A 19,502-nucleotide genomic window follows, 5' to 3' on the forward strand; every position below is an offset into this window, starting at 1 on the left:
CAGTGAGAAAAGAATCACTAGGACTTCACATCTACGTTTACTTAAAATGGTGATGATGCACTAGCAAAGTAATTTCCTATTTTCTTTGTTTGTCTCATTTCCATAACACATTTTCTGTTTTCCAAATCTCTGTTTGCTCCCTGGGTGACTCGGGAGGATAAGAAACTGAAATTAATTCTTGTGTCACTGTATGGTCAGTGCTTTCCAACCACCAGGGGTTTTGGACAATGTCATCCGCATTGGGAACGGTTCTTTCTTCTTCCGTTTTCCCAGGGAAAACTCTTCATGAGATCTGGAGTTTTTTTCTCGTTTTTTTTAAACACTGAATTTCTGTTCCTATCATTTGCTTCAATATATTGCTTCTCACCGCACAAGTCTCATATGCAGCAGCATCTGGCCCTCTGTTATTCCCAGCACTGCAGAGAAAGAAGTCAGCATAAAGCAATCCAAGTTTTATTGATTTTATGAATTTGTCCCAAGAGCTACCAATTACAAACTCCATGAATAACATCTGAGGGGAATGAAACTGCACTGAAAAAGGAAAACATGTACTAAAAATCCATTCCCCTCCAACTGCCACGGGAAACTGTTTCTCATCGCCCTCTCAAGCTACTAAGAATGGCTATTCTAATCTGGATGTCAAGTCACAAGCAATGTTGGGGTCCAAAACTTCTCAAGCTACTAAGAACAGCTATTTTAATCTGGATGTCAAGTCACAAGCAATGTTGGGGTCCAAAACCGAGTAAGAGTTTCCCTTTCACAGGACAGCAGACCGTGAGCAGTCTCGCATGATTTTCGGAGTCTGAGAACTTTACTTGGACCAGGACATAGCTTACAGTACTGTTCTTCCAAGCCACAGAAGTCACAAAGACTCACCATTACATGAACAGCAAAGATACTTCCATGTCACTGAAGAACACAGAGGAAAATACAAAGACTCTAAATCCAGTCAGTGGACTTACTGATCTGCAGAACACCCTTCCCATGAGCAACAGGCAAGTTCAGCAGTCACAGCTGACGAAGGTATTGTCCCACTGTTAATATACCTATATGTTATTCTTGTTAAGTGGGAGCACCAAGAGCATCTGTCAAGTACCTGAGGGTCCACAGTGAGAATCTAACAGTCCCTGCCAGGGGACAGCACTCAGGCAGGAGAGATCAGGTTGATGCAATAGGAAGCAGTACAACAATGAGCATGGTGTGTACAGCAAGGAGAAATCCCTGTATCATCCAAATGCAGGTTCTTGTTGACTGCTTAAGCTTCTTTGATAGAATTGCTTCACTCCTGAATGGCTACATTATGCTTTCCATAGCTTCCACTTCTTCTAATATAACACACACCTGCTTGGGAACAAAGCCTAGCACTTCCCTTCCTTTAGGCTTGCAGAGCAGCCCTGGTGAAATCGCCACCAACCACCTACCTTCAGCCAGTGACCTGCTCTCAAGCAAGCACTCCACAAAGGCAGAGACAGCAGGGTTCCTTCCAGAACATCCTCCACCTTCTCCTCCCCTGTGTCCTTGTCCCCATTTCACTTCAGTGAGTCTCTTTTACCACCCAGCAGGATGGGGAAGCTGCAGAGGCAGCACTGTCGGTAATTAGAGCAGGACAAAGTCCAGGACCACTATTCACACCACTTTTCTTTTACCCCATCCATCATTTCCACCCCCAAGTGACTCAGTGCAGATGCCTGTGGACACTTACTTTCCCTGCACTTTAAGTGACACCCTGTGGCTGAGAGGAGGAATTACAGGTGACCATTCCTTCAGTGACACTCTCCCTAGGGTTTTGTGACAATAAACACAGAGGCTGAAACCCAGTGAGTCGCAGACAGTCTCAGGTGTTCAGCGACTGGAGAGAACAGCCTGATTCCACCTTCCCCAGCAGGATTTCACACCTCATCCTCCCACAGCTTGGCTGGACAGAAAACGGGTCATAAGGCAGAATAAAACAAGAAATCCCACATCCACAAGAGAGTCTCCACACTAGATGTAGCTGAGTAGGACTTTTTCCTCTCATTTTGACATTGAGAGATGAGGATTTCCTGCTTTGTCTCCGTTTGTAATGTATTTAATTCTTTCCCTTCCCCATATGTTCCTGAGCCATTCCCTCTTCCACTCCTCCCCTGGCCCCAGAAGCACACGATTTTACAAGTATCATCTAATTCCTAACTTGTGGGAAGAAAGTGAACCTCAGTCCATCTGTTTGCCAGCTGGTAGTTGCTGTCAGCTTAGACAACAGCTCGCAATCTCATGCAAGTGACAGAGAGGTGGATGGGGCAGCTTCCTTAGAGAGAGGGTCACGGAAGCCTCCAAAAATAATGTGGGCAACCCTGCGTTCGCTGACCCTCCTGAAGGCCACAAGGTTCAGAGCCCTCTCAGAGACCCGTCATCGCTCTCTCGCTGAGACAAGCCATTTTCCTCAGCAACCCTGGGTGATGATCCCTCTGCCACGAGTTCAGGGTTGCCACCCTGAAGGGCAAAGCAAGGGACTGGGCCTCCCGCTACTGCCGTCAGGTCTGATTGACTTCGGCAGAGGATCAGATGGGCTTGGTGCAGAACGGCAGCAGCAATTCCTGGCTCTGGGAAATGTGTGAAGTCTGCCTCAAAAGTCAAGCCCAAACTTAAGAGAATCCCAATCAGACACAATAGGATCATACCAAAGCCACCTCATAACTTACTAGTGAAGAACACAAATACTAATTAGTGTTTAATTAGCTGGAGACAATGTCTCTGAACATGATTGAAGTAACATTAACAATCTTATTTTACTACATGCAATTAACTTCTATTCTGTGCTCAATGAAGAAATCACATTTCACAGGATGATAGTAGTGGGAGAAAGAAAGATGGGTTATTTTCATTCCTCCTTTTAAATATTGTTTTCAACACTCTTCTTCCAAACTGCAAAATCAGAGCAATCTCTTACCACAAATTATGCTTCACAATGGAAAGAAAAAAAAAGAAAAACTTGAGGAAAAAAACAGTAAAGCTTCTCCCATCTGTGCATGCACTGAAATCAAGAACCTCCCACTGCTGTGTCTGTGGAAGAATTCAACCTAAACTAGCAAGAGAAAATGAACAAAGATGGTTGAAATCCTAATCTGGATACAACTCCATTGGAGTCAAGCTGACCTAATCATCTGCAGATTTGGTCTTCTCTGAGAAGCTTCACAAGCTTAGAAGTTATGTTTTATTCCCTCCCCCAGAATTCCAATTCCAGCCTCCTTTTTCCTCTGCCATACTTGTTTGGTTTCTCATCTGTCTCCTTCCTTTAACGTTCACTTACTCTTGACTCCCCAGCTGACAAATATTGTGTTGGTCACCCCAGGATGGCTAAAACACGGCTTCTGCAAGACTGCAGACTCTTTTTTTTTCCTACAGCCTTTTTGTAGTGAGTCCATAATTAAAATTGGCTACAAAATATCTCTTCTTACCCCAAATCTCCTTCTGTCATTAAACAGTCCAGTGGAATAAAAGCCTTCTGGACACCTAACAAGGTTACAGAAGAAGGACGAGGCGGGAGTAGTTTTAGGGCTTCGGAGTACTTTTCTGAGCCTGAAAGCACAAACGCATTGCCTAGCAAAAAGAGAAAGTTGTGTATTTGATCTTTGAAACTCTTCTTCCAGAAATGTGTTTTAAATATATAAAAAGCCCTTCAATCCAAATGGCAGTGCACCAGAACTGCTTAGCATCTGCTGCCTCTCAGGCTGAGATGCTTCCTCTCACCTTGTCCTTTTCCCCAGCCTACACCTCAGCTGCATCTCCTCACCGCATCCAGCTGTACCTCTAGGAACCACCACTCATGCTGACAAGGCTGTGTTGATGGGCATTTTATTTCTGTCTCTCCAATAAAGATGAAAGGCCACCAGAGCATAAAGGGTCTCTGTCTTTTGCAAAGGGACTTAGCTTTCAAAAATGCACCCTTTAGAAATCCAACCAGAATTACCTCTGAGGAAAAAGTCAGTCATGTGAATGGGATCAACAGAAGTGCTCAAGACACTAAAATACACAAGACAAAACACAAGTGAAAATGTTAATTGAGCCTCTAGGCTAGCCACTTACAAACGTGTGCATTTCTGTAATTATCGGGACAGGTCTCACTCGTATAGTATGAACAAGACTCTGTGACCAATGATTTCCAAGCAAGGCTCATGTTTTATATGCAAGCTGAAGCCACCACTCCAGAAGTACTTCGAACAATAATTAATCAGAAAGAAAAGCAGCAGAGGTTAGATCTTGATAAAAGAATAGCTGTTTAACCTATGAAAATTAGCTTTTTTGCTCTTTTAAAAATTAAATCATCTCTTTAACCCCTTTCAAAAGAGGGGGGATGCAAAATAGAAGAGCTATTAATTCACTTCTTCACCCTCCCCTCAGCACACAAAAGATTATTTGCCTCTGTTCAAGATGAGACAACAAAGAACTGCAGGAATTTTTCTTTCGGTGTGGAGTAAACCGTATCAATAGGTACAACTGTGATACTTGTGCCAATGGCTCTTTCTCCCACGTCCATCCATGTGAACAACAGCCCAGTTGCTAAGTCACCAACCCTCTCCAAATCATTCTCAACAAGGCCGCTGGTTACAGGGCCACCAAGGAAAAGGCAGCGTACACACCCTCAGAACAAGGAGTAGGCAAGGCGGGATGAAATCCCCATCAGTGCAAGGTTAGCGGTGCTTATGTGCCTGTTTTCAGTAGCATAGTCCCTGGAGAAGATGAGGATGCTTTCTGCAATACCCAAAACACTCATCTGAAGTGGCTACCTCAGTCAAAGAGCTTTCCTATACGGGGGGGGGGTGGGATTTGCAGAGAGGGAGTTTAGAGAGCTATAGAGACCTTTTGTTCCTGTTGATCACAAAAGCAGTCTGACCTCAGTCCCCAGGTATGGGTTTAGTTCAGCTCAACAGACACCCAGGAATGAATTCAGCTGCTTAAACACAGGCATCGTATCATTTGTCTTAGAGTATCTGCACCACCTGTGTGGCCTGGAAGATTAAAACACAAACCTACACAAGGCCTGGGCCCTCTGAAACAGGAACTAAATACCAGGCAAAATACCCCTGGACATATCAAATGGCACTAACACTTCTGCATGGGCTACTGAACAGATCTGTACATTTAGGTTGAGCTGAGTAACTCTCTAGGCTTCATCCTCTCTATCAGTTAGAGCTCCACTAACTTGTATTACAGCTTAGATACTTAAATTAGCTGCTGATACCTACACAGAAATACCTAGCAGCCCCCGACAGACAGGTCTCACCATAGAATACCCCTCCGCTGCACCGGCTGTTGCAGACAAACTCAAATCAGACAGCTAAGGCTACAAGAGTCAACACTTATTGTCCATCAGATAAATATCTAATTCTGGATTTCCCCATTGCACAGGGCAATTTCTAGGGAACGGAAAGAGCTAAAGTAGATATACTTTAGCCTGTAACATGCTATTAGTACTTAAATGTACATTCATGTTTTTGCAAGCAGCAAAAAGAGTCTCATTACTGCCCATTTGCTGAATTAATCAAGCTTCAGAATATCCTAATAAGTGAATTAATGTTTCCTAAAACAAGAATAAAAGCTTCATACTGTCAAAGCATAAACACATCTAGAGGGCTGCAATGATGTTGTCATCTTTAGCTAAATATAGATCCTGAGCAGAGACAAGTGCACAGCCACACACTGCACCAACACATACATTCCCCCCCCCCTTTTTTTTTTCCTTTGAGAATAATAAATAAGCTTTGCTGCAAAATTGCAAAGTTGTAAGTGGATGGCATCATTTTCAGATCCTTGGTCAAAGAACATTTTGCCTATATTCACAAATCACACTACAGGGTAACCAGATCTTGATTTGTCAGCACAACTTTATTTCCCAAATAAAGAGGGAGAAAAAAAATCACCAAAATAACAAAGTGTTGGAGATGAAAAATACTCACAGACTGACAGACTTTGTTTTACGAATCCCACTGAAACTTATCTGAGTCACTCAGCAGTTCCCAAGAGACACACAGAAACACAGACACATGCACAAAATCACCACAGGAATTTTTTGCAGTTAGAATGGAAATATTTTATGCAAACAGTTTATTCTATAGTGGCAAACAGGAGAGGATTTTCTATGCACCAGTTCCTGTTCTTAAGTTTTTTGACTCAAATACTCTTTCATTAAATTTTGCTGGCATATTGCAGGGTTTGATAGCATTCCCCATCCAAGCACTCAGGGGTTCTGAGTTAGAGCGACAATCAAAGCATGACAGTTGACAAGATGGATACCAAGCCAGGGCAGGTCCATCCAAAGCCTTTGATGAGCCGATCTGTGGTGATGCGAACTACTTGTCACATTTGGTCTCGAACTCCACATACTATGTGCACAGAGACTACAACAAGGCACAGAAATAGCCCCATGAGTACGACAACTTGGGCAGCCTGGTTTGCCATGGATCAGCGTCTTGTGCTTGACTGAGTCTGGTATAAGTTTTTCATACAGTTTGGGCACTTCCAAGTCTGGATTTTCTAGTGTCTACAATGCAAAAGCTTTCATTTACGGGGAATGCTACTGGGTTCATTCCCTCCAGCTGATGAGCTACTTTTAAGAAAACTGGTAGGAACTTGGCATCTTTTGAGAGCTTCATTTCTAAAAACAAAAAAAAAATCACTGAAATTGATCCAAAAGTTTTATACACATTAGAATGAGAAATACACTCACAGCCATACAAAACCAAACTAAAGGTACGCTATAGCTCCTAAAAGGTGGCAGCTCGCAAACACGGGATGCATGACAGTATAATAAATAGCTGAGTTATGACCTAGAACTGGATAAGCCCCTAGTAGAAGAAAGGCATTGCACAGTGCTTTTTCTAAACTTGTCTGATTTTGCTCTCAAAACCAATTCAGCACAATATTACACGCCATCATTTCTCCCTTTGTCTCACCAAAATGTAAAACAAAACAGGACAAAACTACGCTACATGTCCTAGGCAGAAATCTTATGTTCATCCAAGCCATCTCCTGATCAAACCTTCACTTCGCAGCTGGATTATTCACCTCTGAAATCTGCAAGATCCATTTCCCATTTTTTATCAGTTGTCTGTGCTTATTTTATTATCTGCGCGAGGTGCACAGCCTAGGTTTTAAGCACATTGAGTGTCATTACAAATAGCCCTCTAGTCAGCCCACAAACTAACTTGGTGAAATCATGCAAGTAAAAGTAGTCAGATCGTGTCAGTATTTGGCCTTCCCAAACTTTGGACATGTTCTGCATGGACTAATTGCCACATCTATCAAATCACAAAAGAGATTGCACCTCTGTATTCGAATCTTAACCTGCCGTCCTACTGCTTTCCCAAGCCTTAATCACCAACTACTATCGCCTAAGAAGCTACTGATTTTACAAGTCGACTCAAATCTCAGTATAGTCCTTCGCTTCGCTTTCTGTGCCACAACTTGGAGGAGCTACACACATGGAAGAGCATAAGATCAACTGAAAGGTACCTGCACTGGCTTCAGTGTACTTTAGTTCTCTATTGCAAACTACATACGCTACTACATCTAGGCACCAGTATGCTCTACCAATCAGTCCTGCAGACATACATTTTCTCAATCTGACTACTCACATTTTATGTTGAGAGGAGGAAAGTGTCCATTTCCCCAGATTATGACAAAATAATGCTTCAGCATTTCAATAATATATTTTCAACAGTCTTTAATTTAATTAACATGCCATTGTTTTACGAGCAACGAATTTAAGAAAATTTATTAGCACTGTAATACAAGCATTAGCCACCATTGAGAAGGAGAGGAGCAGGGAAGAACTTTAAATCAGGTCACTGATGAACTACTGAAAGCATTAACAGAGTTTATAAAAATAAAATGGGGTATTCAAGATTTTTTTCTTCCACGCACAGGAAAAGCATTTAAATTCTCTCCACTGTGTTATGATATAAATAAGGAATCATCCATAATGCATTTCTTTTTTTTTTTTCTTCCCTTCTCTCTTTCCTTTTGGAGAAACAAAAATAAAGCAGTGGAAATACTGACATCCTTCACCAAAAAAAGAAAATGGAAAAAAAAAAAAAAGCCATACTTCTTTGAGGTACCTTTTCTATGGCTGTTCTTTTAGGGTCCATTCTGATACGCTTGCTTTTGTCTGAGCTGTCCTTAATTCTCAGAAATTTTCTTCTGATCTCAACTGAGACTGTAAAGGTAGTGGACTACCTGCTATAATCAAGGACAGCATAACCCAGCCCTTTGCATGTTCCCACCTATTTTACTGCAAAGAGCACAGGTCAGAGAATATAGGGTTTGAGGATGACCTTGCAGTTCTCTGAGGTAACCTCCTTACTCTGCTCAAAGTCGTGGATCACAGAAGCTGGTCCCTAAGAACAAATCTGGAAGAGTGCTTTTTGTTTTGCATAGCAAATACACAGAACTTTTGTCTAGTTATCTGACCCTTGACACCTAGACCTGGGGAAAGAATAAATTCACTTTCAACAAGTTAAAAAACAAGGTCTAAGATGACAGGGTCATTCTTTTACGGGACTTACTGAGAATGCTAGCTCCACAAAATTAACACTACCTGAAAACTAGACTACTAACATCCGAGCAACAGTTCAGAGCGAAACATGGACTACAATGTCCCCACAGTCAAAAGCACACTGAGTAGTCTGAAAAAATGAGTGACAAACAAGTGGGTACACATATTTGGAACTAATATGTTAAAAACTCTTAATGAAAGGTCCAAACAGTATTGACAGATAAGGAAAAGGAAATGAGTGCCTGGGTCTGACAGCCTGAATAATAAGTTTTTAGTGAGTCATCATGATTGTTTACCTCTAAGACTAAAGCATCAGTTCCAAGAGATTTCTAAGGAGCCCCCATACTCGCTTGCTTTGAATATTATTTGCCTCATAATATCCTCTGCTGTTTTCCTTGCAGTAATGATGCAGCCACCCCAGCTTCATAAGCCAACCGCTGATGAAGTTACTAAACAGATTCCAGAACTCAGCCTTCTGTTTGTTAGATACAACTTCCAAGCCAGTTTGTCCCCCTGTTCACACAGACAGCCTCTCAAAGGGAGAGTCCTTTCAAAATACAGTTCTTAGGCATTAAGACTAAGTACTTCACAAGCCAAAGGATCTTTAATTATCCAAATGGCTGAAGCACTGCTACAAATACATTCAGCTATACATATCTACACCTGAACAAACACACAAAGCACGGTCTACCCTCCTTAGATTGCAGAGGATATTTTTGCCCAGATCTACCTAAATACACTTAAGTAAAGAGGAATCGGTGTCCAAAAGTCTGTGCTTTTGAGAAATCTGCATCATTCCAGGCAGGAATTTTGAATATACAGGCTGGAATGTGGAGGAAATATTGATTCCCAGGCAAACATTTTTTTTTCTTTTTTCTTTTTTTTTTTTTTTTAATGGAAAATATATTTTGGGTCTCCCCAAGCGCCTTCTCAACACGAGATCCGTGAGAGAAGGAAAGGAGTTTGTACTTACTCGTGGTGTTGTATTTGATCCCATTGAAGAACTCCGGGCAGGGTCTCTCTACTAGTTCCCCCGCAGAGGTTCTGGGCCAGCAGGTCCCGATCTGATCAGTGGTGGCATTGCAGTACGGACCTTTTGCGTTAAAAAAGGAGACAGAAAGGGAAAAAGAAGCAGCTGAGAAAGTACAAAAGCAACACACTTTGCATCACAAAGCAAACCGAATCTTAGCACTTATAAAGCTTTTCCGAGCCCTGCGCTAGGTAATGTTTCCTACCATCAAAGCCCAGGAAAGGGACAGAGGAACTCTCTAAAAAAGTCTCTTGTAAACGATCCAGGAGGCTGCAGTTGACATCAAATTCTTCTAAGATGAATTGAGATATGGTCACATCCATTATTCCCCCCGGGACTGCTGGACAGGATCAGGCTCCTTCCCCCTTTTCTGTTGGTTTTTTTTTTTTTGTTCCCTCTCCTTTCTTCCTTTCTGGAAACAAATGAACATCAAGCTGCAGACACCCTGCAATCTCGTGTGTGAGCCTCTCCTTCTCCCAGCGTGCTGACAACTTGGCTGAGAGTCTGCGTCTGGCTGTGCAGTTCAATCCTCCAAGCTCTTCTTTGCTTTAAAACAGCAGCTCAGGAACCAATGGGATCACGCTGAGCCCAGAGTAAGGGGCTTGCGTCTCTTAGCCAGCTTCCCTGGTCTAGCAGCTCTCCAATGCCGCCTCACATTGCCAGACTGTTGTATTGCTTTCTCTCCCTCCCTCTTCTCACTCTCTCTCACACACACGCACGCGCGCGCACACACACACAGAGAGACAGTTTTATTGTTAGCTTCGGGGATGAGCACTTTTGCAAAAATACTCGCTGCAAATTAGAGCCAGGGAGAAAAGGAAAAGCCATTAGATGAATGTAACTCCTCTGGCTTTTTGCGAAGCAAAGCAATTCCTGCTTTTACTGTGTGGAACTGAGGATGAGCAGAGATGCTTGGTCAGGGAGGGGGAAGAAGGGACCCAGTCCACTAGCTGCAGCACTGGATCCTGAGCAGGCCTTGAGAAAGAAGAGAAATAATAAAAGCTGGGATGAGGGAGATAGTCTGATAGAAGGGAGGCATCAGAACAAAGGAATCTGGAGTAATGACCCACAGGAGGCTGAGTGGGGAGAGTGAGAGAAGAGTTGGGAAGCCAGCCTGGGAGAAGCAAGGCACAGGGGCAACACATCTTTCAGCCACTCATGCAGATGGGGTGAGGTGGACAGTAGAGTAGGGCAAGGCACAGAGAGCAGAGGAGAGCTTTGGAGCGAAGGATGGATCATTCAGGGGACAAGGAAGAAAACAAAGGCTACTCTCTCATTTTCCAGTGATAGGAGGGAGCAAGAATTTCAGAAAGGATGAGCATCCAGACTGATCCGGGAAGCAAGAGGAAGGGCGTCTAAGCAAGGAAACCACAATGTGGGGAGAGAGGGAAGAGCAAAGGGCTTGACAAGCTGAGGTCATTATGGAACAGGATGAGAAGGATCTGGGGAAGGGGAAAGATGAGAAGAAGTCTGGAGGGAGCTGCCCAGATGGTTGGTCATCTTTTGGGAAATCAAAGCTCAGTACAATGGGTACTGGGTGAAGTTCTGCACTCTGGGACATGCTGGAGAGCAGCTTAGACCTAACCAGCCTTTCTGACTTGCTACATCAGGATATGAGGAAATCTTTACAAAAAAGTGTCAAAAACTTGCTAAGGAGGATCATCTAGGATCACGGATTCAGAAGGATCTTAGGAAGCAAACAGAAAACTAAGGGAGAAAAGCAAGGAAAGTCGAAGGGAGAAAAGCAAGATACATGTATACGCTAGTGGCAGAGATGAATGCAGAAACAGAAGGCAAGGACAATAACAAAGCTTTGACAGAAAGAAGAGATCCAGAAATGAACTCCTGTTTACAGTCTGTGTTCACAGCTTTAGATTGGACATGGTGCTTACACACTAAGTCCAAAGCAGTGGTACAGGACTTCCTATAACATCTATCTCCAACCCTGCAATGGCCTGGACTTCCCCTTTACTCGTATTTAAGATCGAAGGGCTTTTTTCTTTACTCTTCAAGGAGCAAAAGAATTGTGTTATCCAAAGAAAGGAAAAAGAAAAAAATCACTGGGTTAGAACAGCAAATAAATTAACAACATGCACTGATGAGAGAACTAGCCAGGACGCTATTTTGCCATCTGGGAATCTGGAGATTTTTTAACATTTTCAGATTGCAACGGGGGGAGAGGGGAGGAGTGCCATCGTGGTTTTGGGATGAGTATTTTTGTTTTAAATATGTAAAACCCCACAAAAATAGCAAGTGTCCTAACCCTCCAGGCAGCATGATATTCTGAGGCAAGTAACTGCATCTCTTTGTTTCTCTGTCTGGAGCCATGATCTCCTTCCCAAGCGAATGTTCCCAAAATTGCAACCCTTCTTGAGAAATCTGCATTTCAACAAACTGACCCTTGACAACACCACCACATCTCTGTCCCATGCATCTCTAATCCCAAGAAGCAGGAAAGAAAATTTCTTCAGCATCATTCACATAACATGACCACCACCACCATACTGGTTGTCTTTAAACAGGGCTTTGAGGAGAAAACTCTATTTCTTCAACTTTCAAGTGAGGGGGATAAAGGGTGCTCTAAACCTCTAACCTATTCACACACATCTATCCCTCAAAGTATCTTCAACTCTACACTTTAAGTTTCTTTGCTTCTTCCTGACAGTGCAGCTGAGTTCAGAAAATTTATTTTTGTTCCTCAAGCAGAGCCTCTCAGTGATGACTATGAGATCTTCTCAGAAGACAGCATTTGTAAGCGCCCAATGGCATCACTGACACCAGTGGCCATTTCAATTGAGGCAGAACTGAGCAGTGCGTAGGGCACTTGTCCAGGATGCTGTAAGATTTTTTTTTTCTGCTTCTGCTGCCTCTCTGCAGGGGAAAAAAATCACAGTCTGGTGAAAAGTCTTCATTTCTCACCTACTGTCTGCGTTGTCTATTTTCTCACACTATTTGTGCAGCACCTACCACAATGGAATCAAAAACTTGGCTGGAGGCTTTGCGCACTAGAGTTTCTTGAATTTTTGGAGGAGTGCATCACTTAATAAATTACAAAAAGAAAGACAGTTTCAAAAAATTAACTACTTTTAAATTTGGTAAAGGTTTCACATTCCTAAATGCTGCCCTGTGTTTTCCAGCATAAACACTTGAAGATTTTTCAAATGGTTCAAATATTACAGAGTCAAACACTAAGCTGGATTTCATTTCAAAACTGTTCTTTATAGTGGTTAACACCCGAAACAACAGCCCTGAATTAAACTAAATATTTTTTCAGGATTAAGAGAATGATTTCTTCATTTAAGTGAGAAGAGCTAGAAAATCTTCAATCTAAACTGATTCTTCCATCTTTTCAGTTCAGCTAACTTTAGAAAATCAGAAGCAGTACATACTGCACAGATAACACTATTGCATTCCATATTTTTAATAACCAAAGAAGCCCACCCCAAAAATAAATATAGAGGTGACGAACAAATTGTCTAGGAGTAAGTCCGAATGAAGAAAATAACTTATTGTTCCTCAGTCAACAAATTAGCACCATTCTTTAATAATCCCTTCCCAGTTCTACTGTAGCCTCTTGATGAAAAGCTACTTTTGCAACTTGCCTGGGTACAATTAACTACTTAGTGAAAGTTTCTCTCTGGATGGATCTAGTCAAATCCTGACCATGTCAATTTGACTCATTTGATGTGAAAATGCTGCTCTTTATAAAAGCAGCAAATGCAATTAAATGAAAGATTGACAGAAATATTGTAGCTGCTGACGCAGTACCCCTCCATAATGCATTTGACACAAACAACTACTAGATCTTGCCAGGCGGTAGGTAGCAGAGATCTGCCTTAAAAATTACTCAGCAACCCAAGAACACTAGTAGTTGCACTTGGCAGGCAGAAAAACCTTTGTCAACTTAAAAGTGGGCTTGTTCCTATGCGGTGGTATTCATTGGTTTGTTTGGGTGCATATGCAAGACATATGCACAACCAGTCTGTTTAAGAACATCTGAATATGCAAGGTTATGGAAGTGAACAAGACAGACAAATAAACACGTAAACACATACACAGCTCAGTAAGCCTCTTTTACAGCAGAGATATTGCAAAGTGACCTACAGCTCTTCTAGTAAAGGAATGAACTCTGCTCATAAATGGGATACAATATTCCCTGGTAATGGAAATCTTTGTATGCCAGCCCTTGCACCACTGTTACACAGCTGGTTTCTCAATCTCCAACCCAACCCACAGTTGGTAGAATTAGCCAGAGGATGGCTTTTAGTTTGCCCCACTAACAGTGACTAACAAGGATGACATTGTACTGTTTAACCAGCAACACCAAAACTCAGCTCTATGCAGACTCAGGCAGACAACATACATGTTTGTGTGGGGTGGCAGTACCTCCAGAACCAGCTGACTGCTCCTTGGTTGTGTCTGCTAGAGGCACCTCTTCTCCTCAGACACTCAACCTCCACAAAATCAAGAGACCACTATATATTTCAATATCCAAGATTGGGGGAAAAAAAAAGGAAAAAGGAAAAAATAAAAAAAAGTACCAGTTCTCTCCTCATTTCCGTTCCTCAGAGAAAGAAAAGCCCACTGTACCTCATCCAGCCTTCTTTTCCCGCTACAGTGACTGTTTTATCACTCAGGTTCCCTATCCATTGATGTGATGAGCCCATGCTTTCCAGGCACAATAGGCACCCATTTCTTCTGCTATGCAACACAAAGCTTAGGACAAGAAACGCACATCATTTGTCAAACAACCTGGTTATACCAATACTCTTCTTACTTCAGTTCCATTGGCTTTTAGGAATTTACCTCACCAATATGGAAGTATCACATGGAGTCATGGTCCGAGTTTTGGCTCTTTAGGTCTCTTTCTTTTAATCCAAGTAAATCCACATCCATACTCATCATCTAACATTATAAATTGGTCTGTTAACACAGTCATGGATCTGTGTTTGAAGCGTGAGATAAGCAAGACAGCTACATACCCAAATAATTGATTCAAAAGGGCACTGTGGTCTGCAGGCCAAGTACAATGCCTTCTGGTTGAACCTCACTTCTGTTCGGCCCTTATGGAGTTAATGCAGGTTCATGTGAAATGCCATGAACACTTTGTGATGTTTATCACATCCTCAGTGAGGGAAAGACTCAGGTAAATCTGAAAGAAAGTATTCCCTACCCTGGTTTTGATGGAAAAATGGCAGACAGAGAGAAAGATGAAGGAGAAGGAAGAAGAGGAGAAAGAAACATCTCTCTTATTTGTAGAAATTAAGTCTTTAAATCCCTAGAGGACACTCAAGAGGCAGAACTAAGCTCGATGGCAGAAATACAGGGTCATCAACTAATTGCTCATACAGCCCAGCTGCTCTAGCTTGGAGTTCAGCGTCTACCTCTGCATTTGTCTACCTCTACATTTTTGTTATCTTTAAATATGAGGCAAGAGGGTTTCAAACGGCAGAGTAAGTTTTTTCTCATCTCTCCTTTTTCTGTTTGAAAAATGTCCCCCAGTAATCCTTAATTATTGCAATATGTCCTTTCAGCATCTGACTGTAAAGTTAGTGGGGCTATTCAGCTAGGTAAGGAATGCAAGACCATACACTTTAAGGAAGGTACTAATTTACCAGAGTGGCTTCTGAACCATAAACCTGAAGGCCGTCCTTCTCAACATGCACTGCAAAACTGATCTGACTGCACTTGCAAATGCAGTGACAACGTGACTGTTACCTGGTAAAATATTTATCTTTCTTTCTCATTCCGGGTATGCCGGCAATGAATGTAAACTCAATTTTCAGAGTGGGAACAGAACAGCCTCATACCATATGGAGCAAGACAATTCAAGCAGCAAGAGCCGACAACAGCTTAAAGATCTTCACAGACAGTACACCTCTAGAACTACCATAGGAATGTCACATATGGCTATCTTCTCTGCCACACCGCACTACAGCTTCTCACAATGAATTATACTCTGCTACATGAGTAGACTGTAAAAGAAAACCACTTCTCAAATTGAGTATTACACTTCTAATCAAAATCTGGTCCTTACTGCACGTACTTGAGATTTACACAGAATGTGCAGAGTTGCAAACTGTTGTATGTGCAGAGGAATATCAGACATAGATAAATACAGATCTTTGTTTCAGTTGATCGACTCATTTGTTAGAAACAGGAGACATCCTTTATTGCTAGAAATGAAGTATGACTGTAGTGAGCAAAGATAAAATTCAAAAATGCAGGTCTGTGGTGATGAATCTTTGCAGCTTCATTGACGTTAGAAAATATTTACTGTGGGTGTAAAAAGATTCAACAGCATAAATAATAAATGGCTTGTAGCTACACATTAATATATTTCTTTCAGCACATTAATGCACTTGTCATTCTCTACAGCTATAAAACCTGTACAAGTGAATCATGTTACATGAGACAAATGATGAGATATTGCAGGGAGATTATAAGAACACACAAAAGAACCAACCTTGACACGCTCATAAACTGCCAATGTTACTTTTTTTAAAGAAGTGAGGTGTTTTGGATGAATGTGCAGAACACCATCTACCATATGAGAGCACAGAATCATTCATTCCAGAATAACTGTGATTTTATACACGGTCAAATTCAGGGTCAGTGCTTCACAGACATACACGAACACAAAGGACCCGTTTCATATATTTATTTATGCCTGGCAATGGCCTGGTCCTCTGTTTACAGCATAAGCAAACAAAATAAAAAAAGAAATGGGGGTTAGGTCACATCTGAACAAATGATGACCAGGACGATGTGTCTCATTAGTCCCACTTTCTTCCTGTTATGTACAATGGGACCATTGCCAAATAAGATGTATAGAATCAGAGGTGTTGCCCTGCTCTCCTCCTTACCACACATTAGGCAACAAGATTTCTTGTGGCTTAATTCAGGACATGCCAGTCAAGCTTTTGCTCTCCCTGCCTCCCACTCTGCTTCGTTGTGCTGACTTTCAGTGCATGCTGGGAAGATCTGAGTAGTCATCCCATATGGTTTTAAGCTGGGAGGAAGCATAGAAAGAAAAGTTGGAGGGTAATAAAATGTTCAGAAGTCAATCCCCTGTTTCCTCTGAAAACACACAGACACTCTGCATGATAACTGACTTTGAAACATCATATAGCTCAGAAAGCGGAGAAGATAGAAATAACATATGATCATGTTGCCCAGTATCCCATCTCTGACAATGACCAAAACCAGATGCTTCAGAAAAAGATGTAGCCCACCAACAAATCCAGCCTGCTCCAAATTGCCACGATCTAATTACTAGGGCATCCTAAGCAACCTTAACATATGCAGTAAGAGAATTAATTCTTTGGGTTATGGGTCTTGTCTTCATTGCCCAGCATACAGCATTGTAGCTACAGTATTGTAACTCATAGTTTTAAACCATCCAACTCGTATTTGCTTGGTTTTTTAAGAAGCATCAGCAGTCTGGCTTTGAGACCCTGGGCTAGTGGCTTATGTACTCCTTTGGGCATCTCTGCCCAACCCAGGTGGAAAATAGGGGACTCGTAACAGAGACTCGTAACACTGCACATTTGCCAGCTCTCGGATTCAGATTGCTTTGACTCTCTGCTTTTCATGAGGTATCTAAGCTGCCATTATAGCCAAGGAGGACCTATATTTGATTCAACTGCCCAAAAATACATGTCCAGCACCATCTGAGATACTCTAGCATATTTGAGATAGCCACATGAGGCTGGCAGATAAACACAGGATCTAGGGAAGACCCACCCCTTCTGAAGCAGCAGCTGGAGGCCAGGCATTTTGTCCTCAAGCATCTCAAATGTTCTGGGACACCCATATCTAAGCAACCAAATAGTCTCAGATATCTATAGATTATAAGGGCTGATCAGATCTCACTTGAAGATATGTATGCATGCACACATAATCTTGAAGACGTAATCTGAATTCCAGCTAGCAAGACAATATCAGCGCACACTGCTCCTCCAAATCCCCACAAGTGCCTCACCATTGTCAAACTTGACAAGGAGCAACATTAGCAAATTTTCTTATAAGCACTTCATCTTCTAGTATGTATCTCCACTCAGGCTACTGGATATTAGACTGAGCAAAAACTGGACCTTCCACAGAAGGGAAGAAGCCCACCATCAGCATGTCACTAGGGAGAGTCTGTTGCTATTATTACTTAGGCTTTACCCTATGTAACAGATTTTTATTCCTTGGGTTGCCTAACTTGAATCCTTCATAAATGTGGGAAACCTCCTAAAACACAAACAAACAAAGAGTAGCACAAGTAGTAGCCTTGTAGAGCAAATGAAGCTTTCCTGACAATTTTCTTCTCCTGGTTGAACCGCTATGCTTGTAACATACTCTCAGAGAGGAAACAAATTCTGGACATGTCACACCTCCTACGGTATCTCCAATGCAGATGTCTCCAGAGGTGCCAATCAACCTAGGTTTCCTTTGCAGCCAATGGAAAGAAATAGGAACTTTTGTAATGCAATTAACCTGATCTATTGTAATCAGCTATGTTAGGATGAGATTTGATTTTGCCCTCAGCTCCATCCAATACCCTGAGTAGATCTCTGCTGTCTGTAAGAGGAACACATAACAACTTGGACTGATGTAAGTGTCTGCATTTAGTCAAGTGAATCCCATTTCAGATGCCTAGTACAAAGATCAAATTGTTTGCTGAGCTCTTCCCCACTGGCCCATAGCACCTTGTCTCCCTAGAGCATTTGGCAACTGTAATCCCATGAGTTTGGGCCTATCATTTCATGGGAGATCAAACAAAAATATTTCAAATTAAACACATCAAGAATAAATATGAGAATAAAAATGTCTTGTTATGATAGGAATATCACAATGCTAGCAACATATCATTATGTTTAGAGATTCCATGTCTTAAATTTAACATAATTATTTGCAAGAGGAAACCAATACAATACAAACACTATAATAGATTTGCATCTCTCTGCTAGCCAGATGATTATTATAAGGACTCCAGGACAGTCAGCAACCACCAGAGAAAATGCCTGGAAATTAAGTGGAAGAAATCATGAGCAGTCACGCCAACTTCAAGAAGTGAGACAGTAGTTCTCAAAGGCATCATTCTGTAACAGATAGCGAGGTAAAGTCCAGTCACACTAGACAGAAGCTGGAATGATTAGGCATGAAAATGGATTATCATAATATTATTAGGGCCATGATAACTGAGGAAAAAGAACCTAATGACCCCCTGATTTACGATTTGCAAAGCGCTTTCAAACTGCTACCATATGAGATTGCAGCCCCAGAAGAACAGAACGGATGGAAGGACATTATCTCTGTAGCGTTAGTTTGTGCCTGTGTCTGGAATCAGTGACCCTTGCTATTTACGTAATTTTGGATACCTCCTGGGATAACAAATCCATCTATCTCCCTTCAGATCTCTTCCCTAGCTTGACTCACTACCCTTTGACCTTTTTATCAGCAGGGTAAATATTTCTGATTCTGTACCACAGGGTAACTCAGGTCTTGTATAAGTATAGGCTGGATATTTGAGAGGTCCATAGTACCAGAAGGATTCATCTCACCTAATTTCAGCCAAAAATTTGGGTGTCTAGACTAAGCCAAGTATCTAGGTTCTCTAACAGTCTCCAGGGAAATGGCTACTTTCAGAGAATGATGATTCATTGAATCATAGAATTATTTAGGTTGGAAAAGACCCTTAAGATGATAGAGTCCAACCGTTAACCTAGCACTGCCAAGTCCACCACTAACCTGTCCCTAAGTGCCATATCTATACGTCTTTTAAATACCTCCAGGGATGGTGACTCAGCCACTTCCCTGGGCAGCCTGTTCCAATGCTTGACAACCCTTTCAGTGAAGAAATTTTTCCTAATATTCAATCTAAACCTCCCCTGGAGCAACCTGAGGCCATTTCCTCTTGCCCTATCACTTGCTATGTGGGAGAAGAGACCGACA

General features: G+C 41.9%; 1 protein-coding gene across 1 annotated transcript in view; it reads right to left on the minus strand.

Moving 5' to 3' along the window:
- Positions 1-9,883, minus strand: part of CRHR2 (corticotropin releasing hormone receptor 2) — a 111,859-nt gene extending 101,976 nt beyond the window's left edge. Inside the window, exons 1-2 of the mRNA XM_050891590.1 lie at positions 9,766-9,883; positions 9,504-9,623 (exon numbers count right to left, since the gene is read on the minus strand). Of these exons, the coding sequence (XP_050747547.1) occupies positions 9,504-9,623; positions 9,766-9,883 (238 nt within the window). The remainder of the gene's footprint in view (positions 1-9,503; positions 9,624-9,765) is intronic.
- Between the last annotated feature and the right edge of the window lie 9,619 nt (positions 9,884-19,502).

Source organism: Gymnogyps californianus, chromosome 2 (genome assembly GCF_018139145.2).
Source record: "Gymnogyps californianus isolate 813 chromosome 2, ASM1813914v2, whole genome shotgun sequence".
Taxonomy (NCBI): domain Eukaryota; kingdom Metazoa; phylum Chordata; class Aves; order Accipitriformes; family Cathartidae; genus Gymnogyps; species Gymnogyps californianus.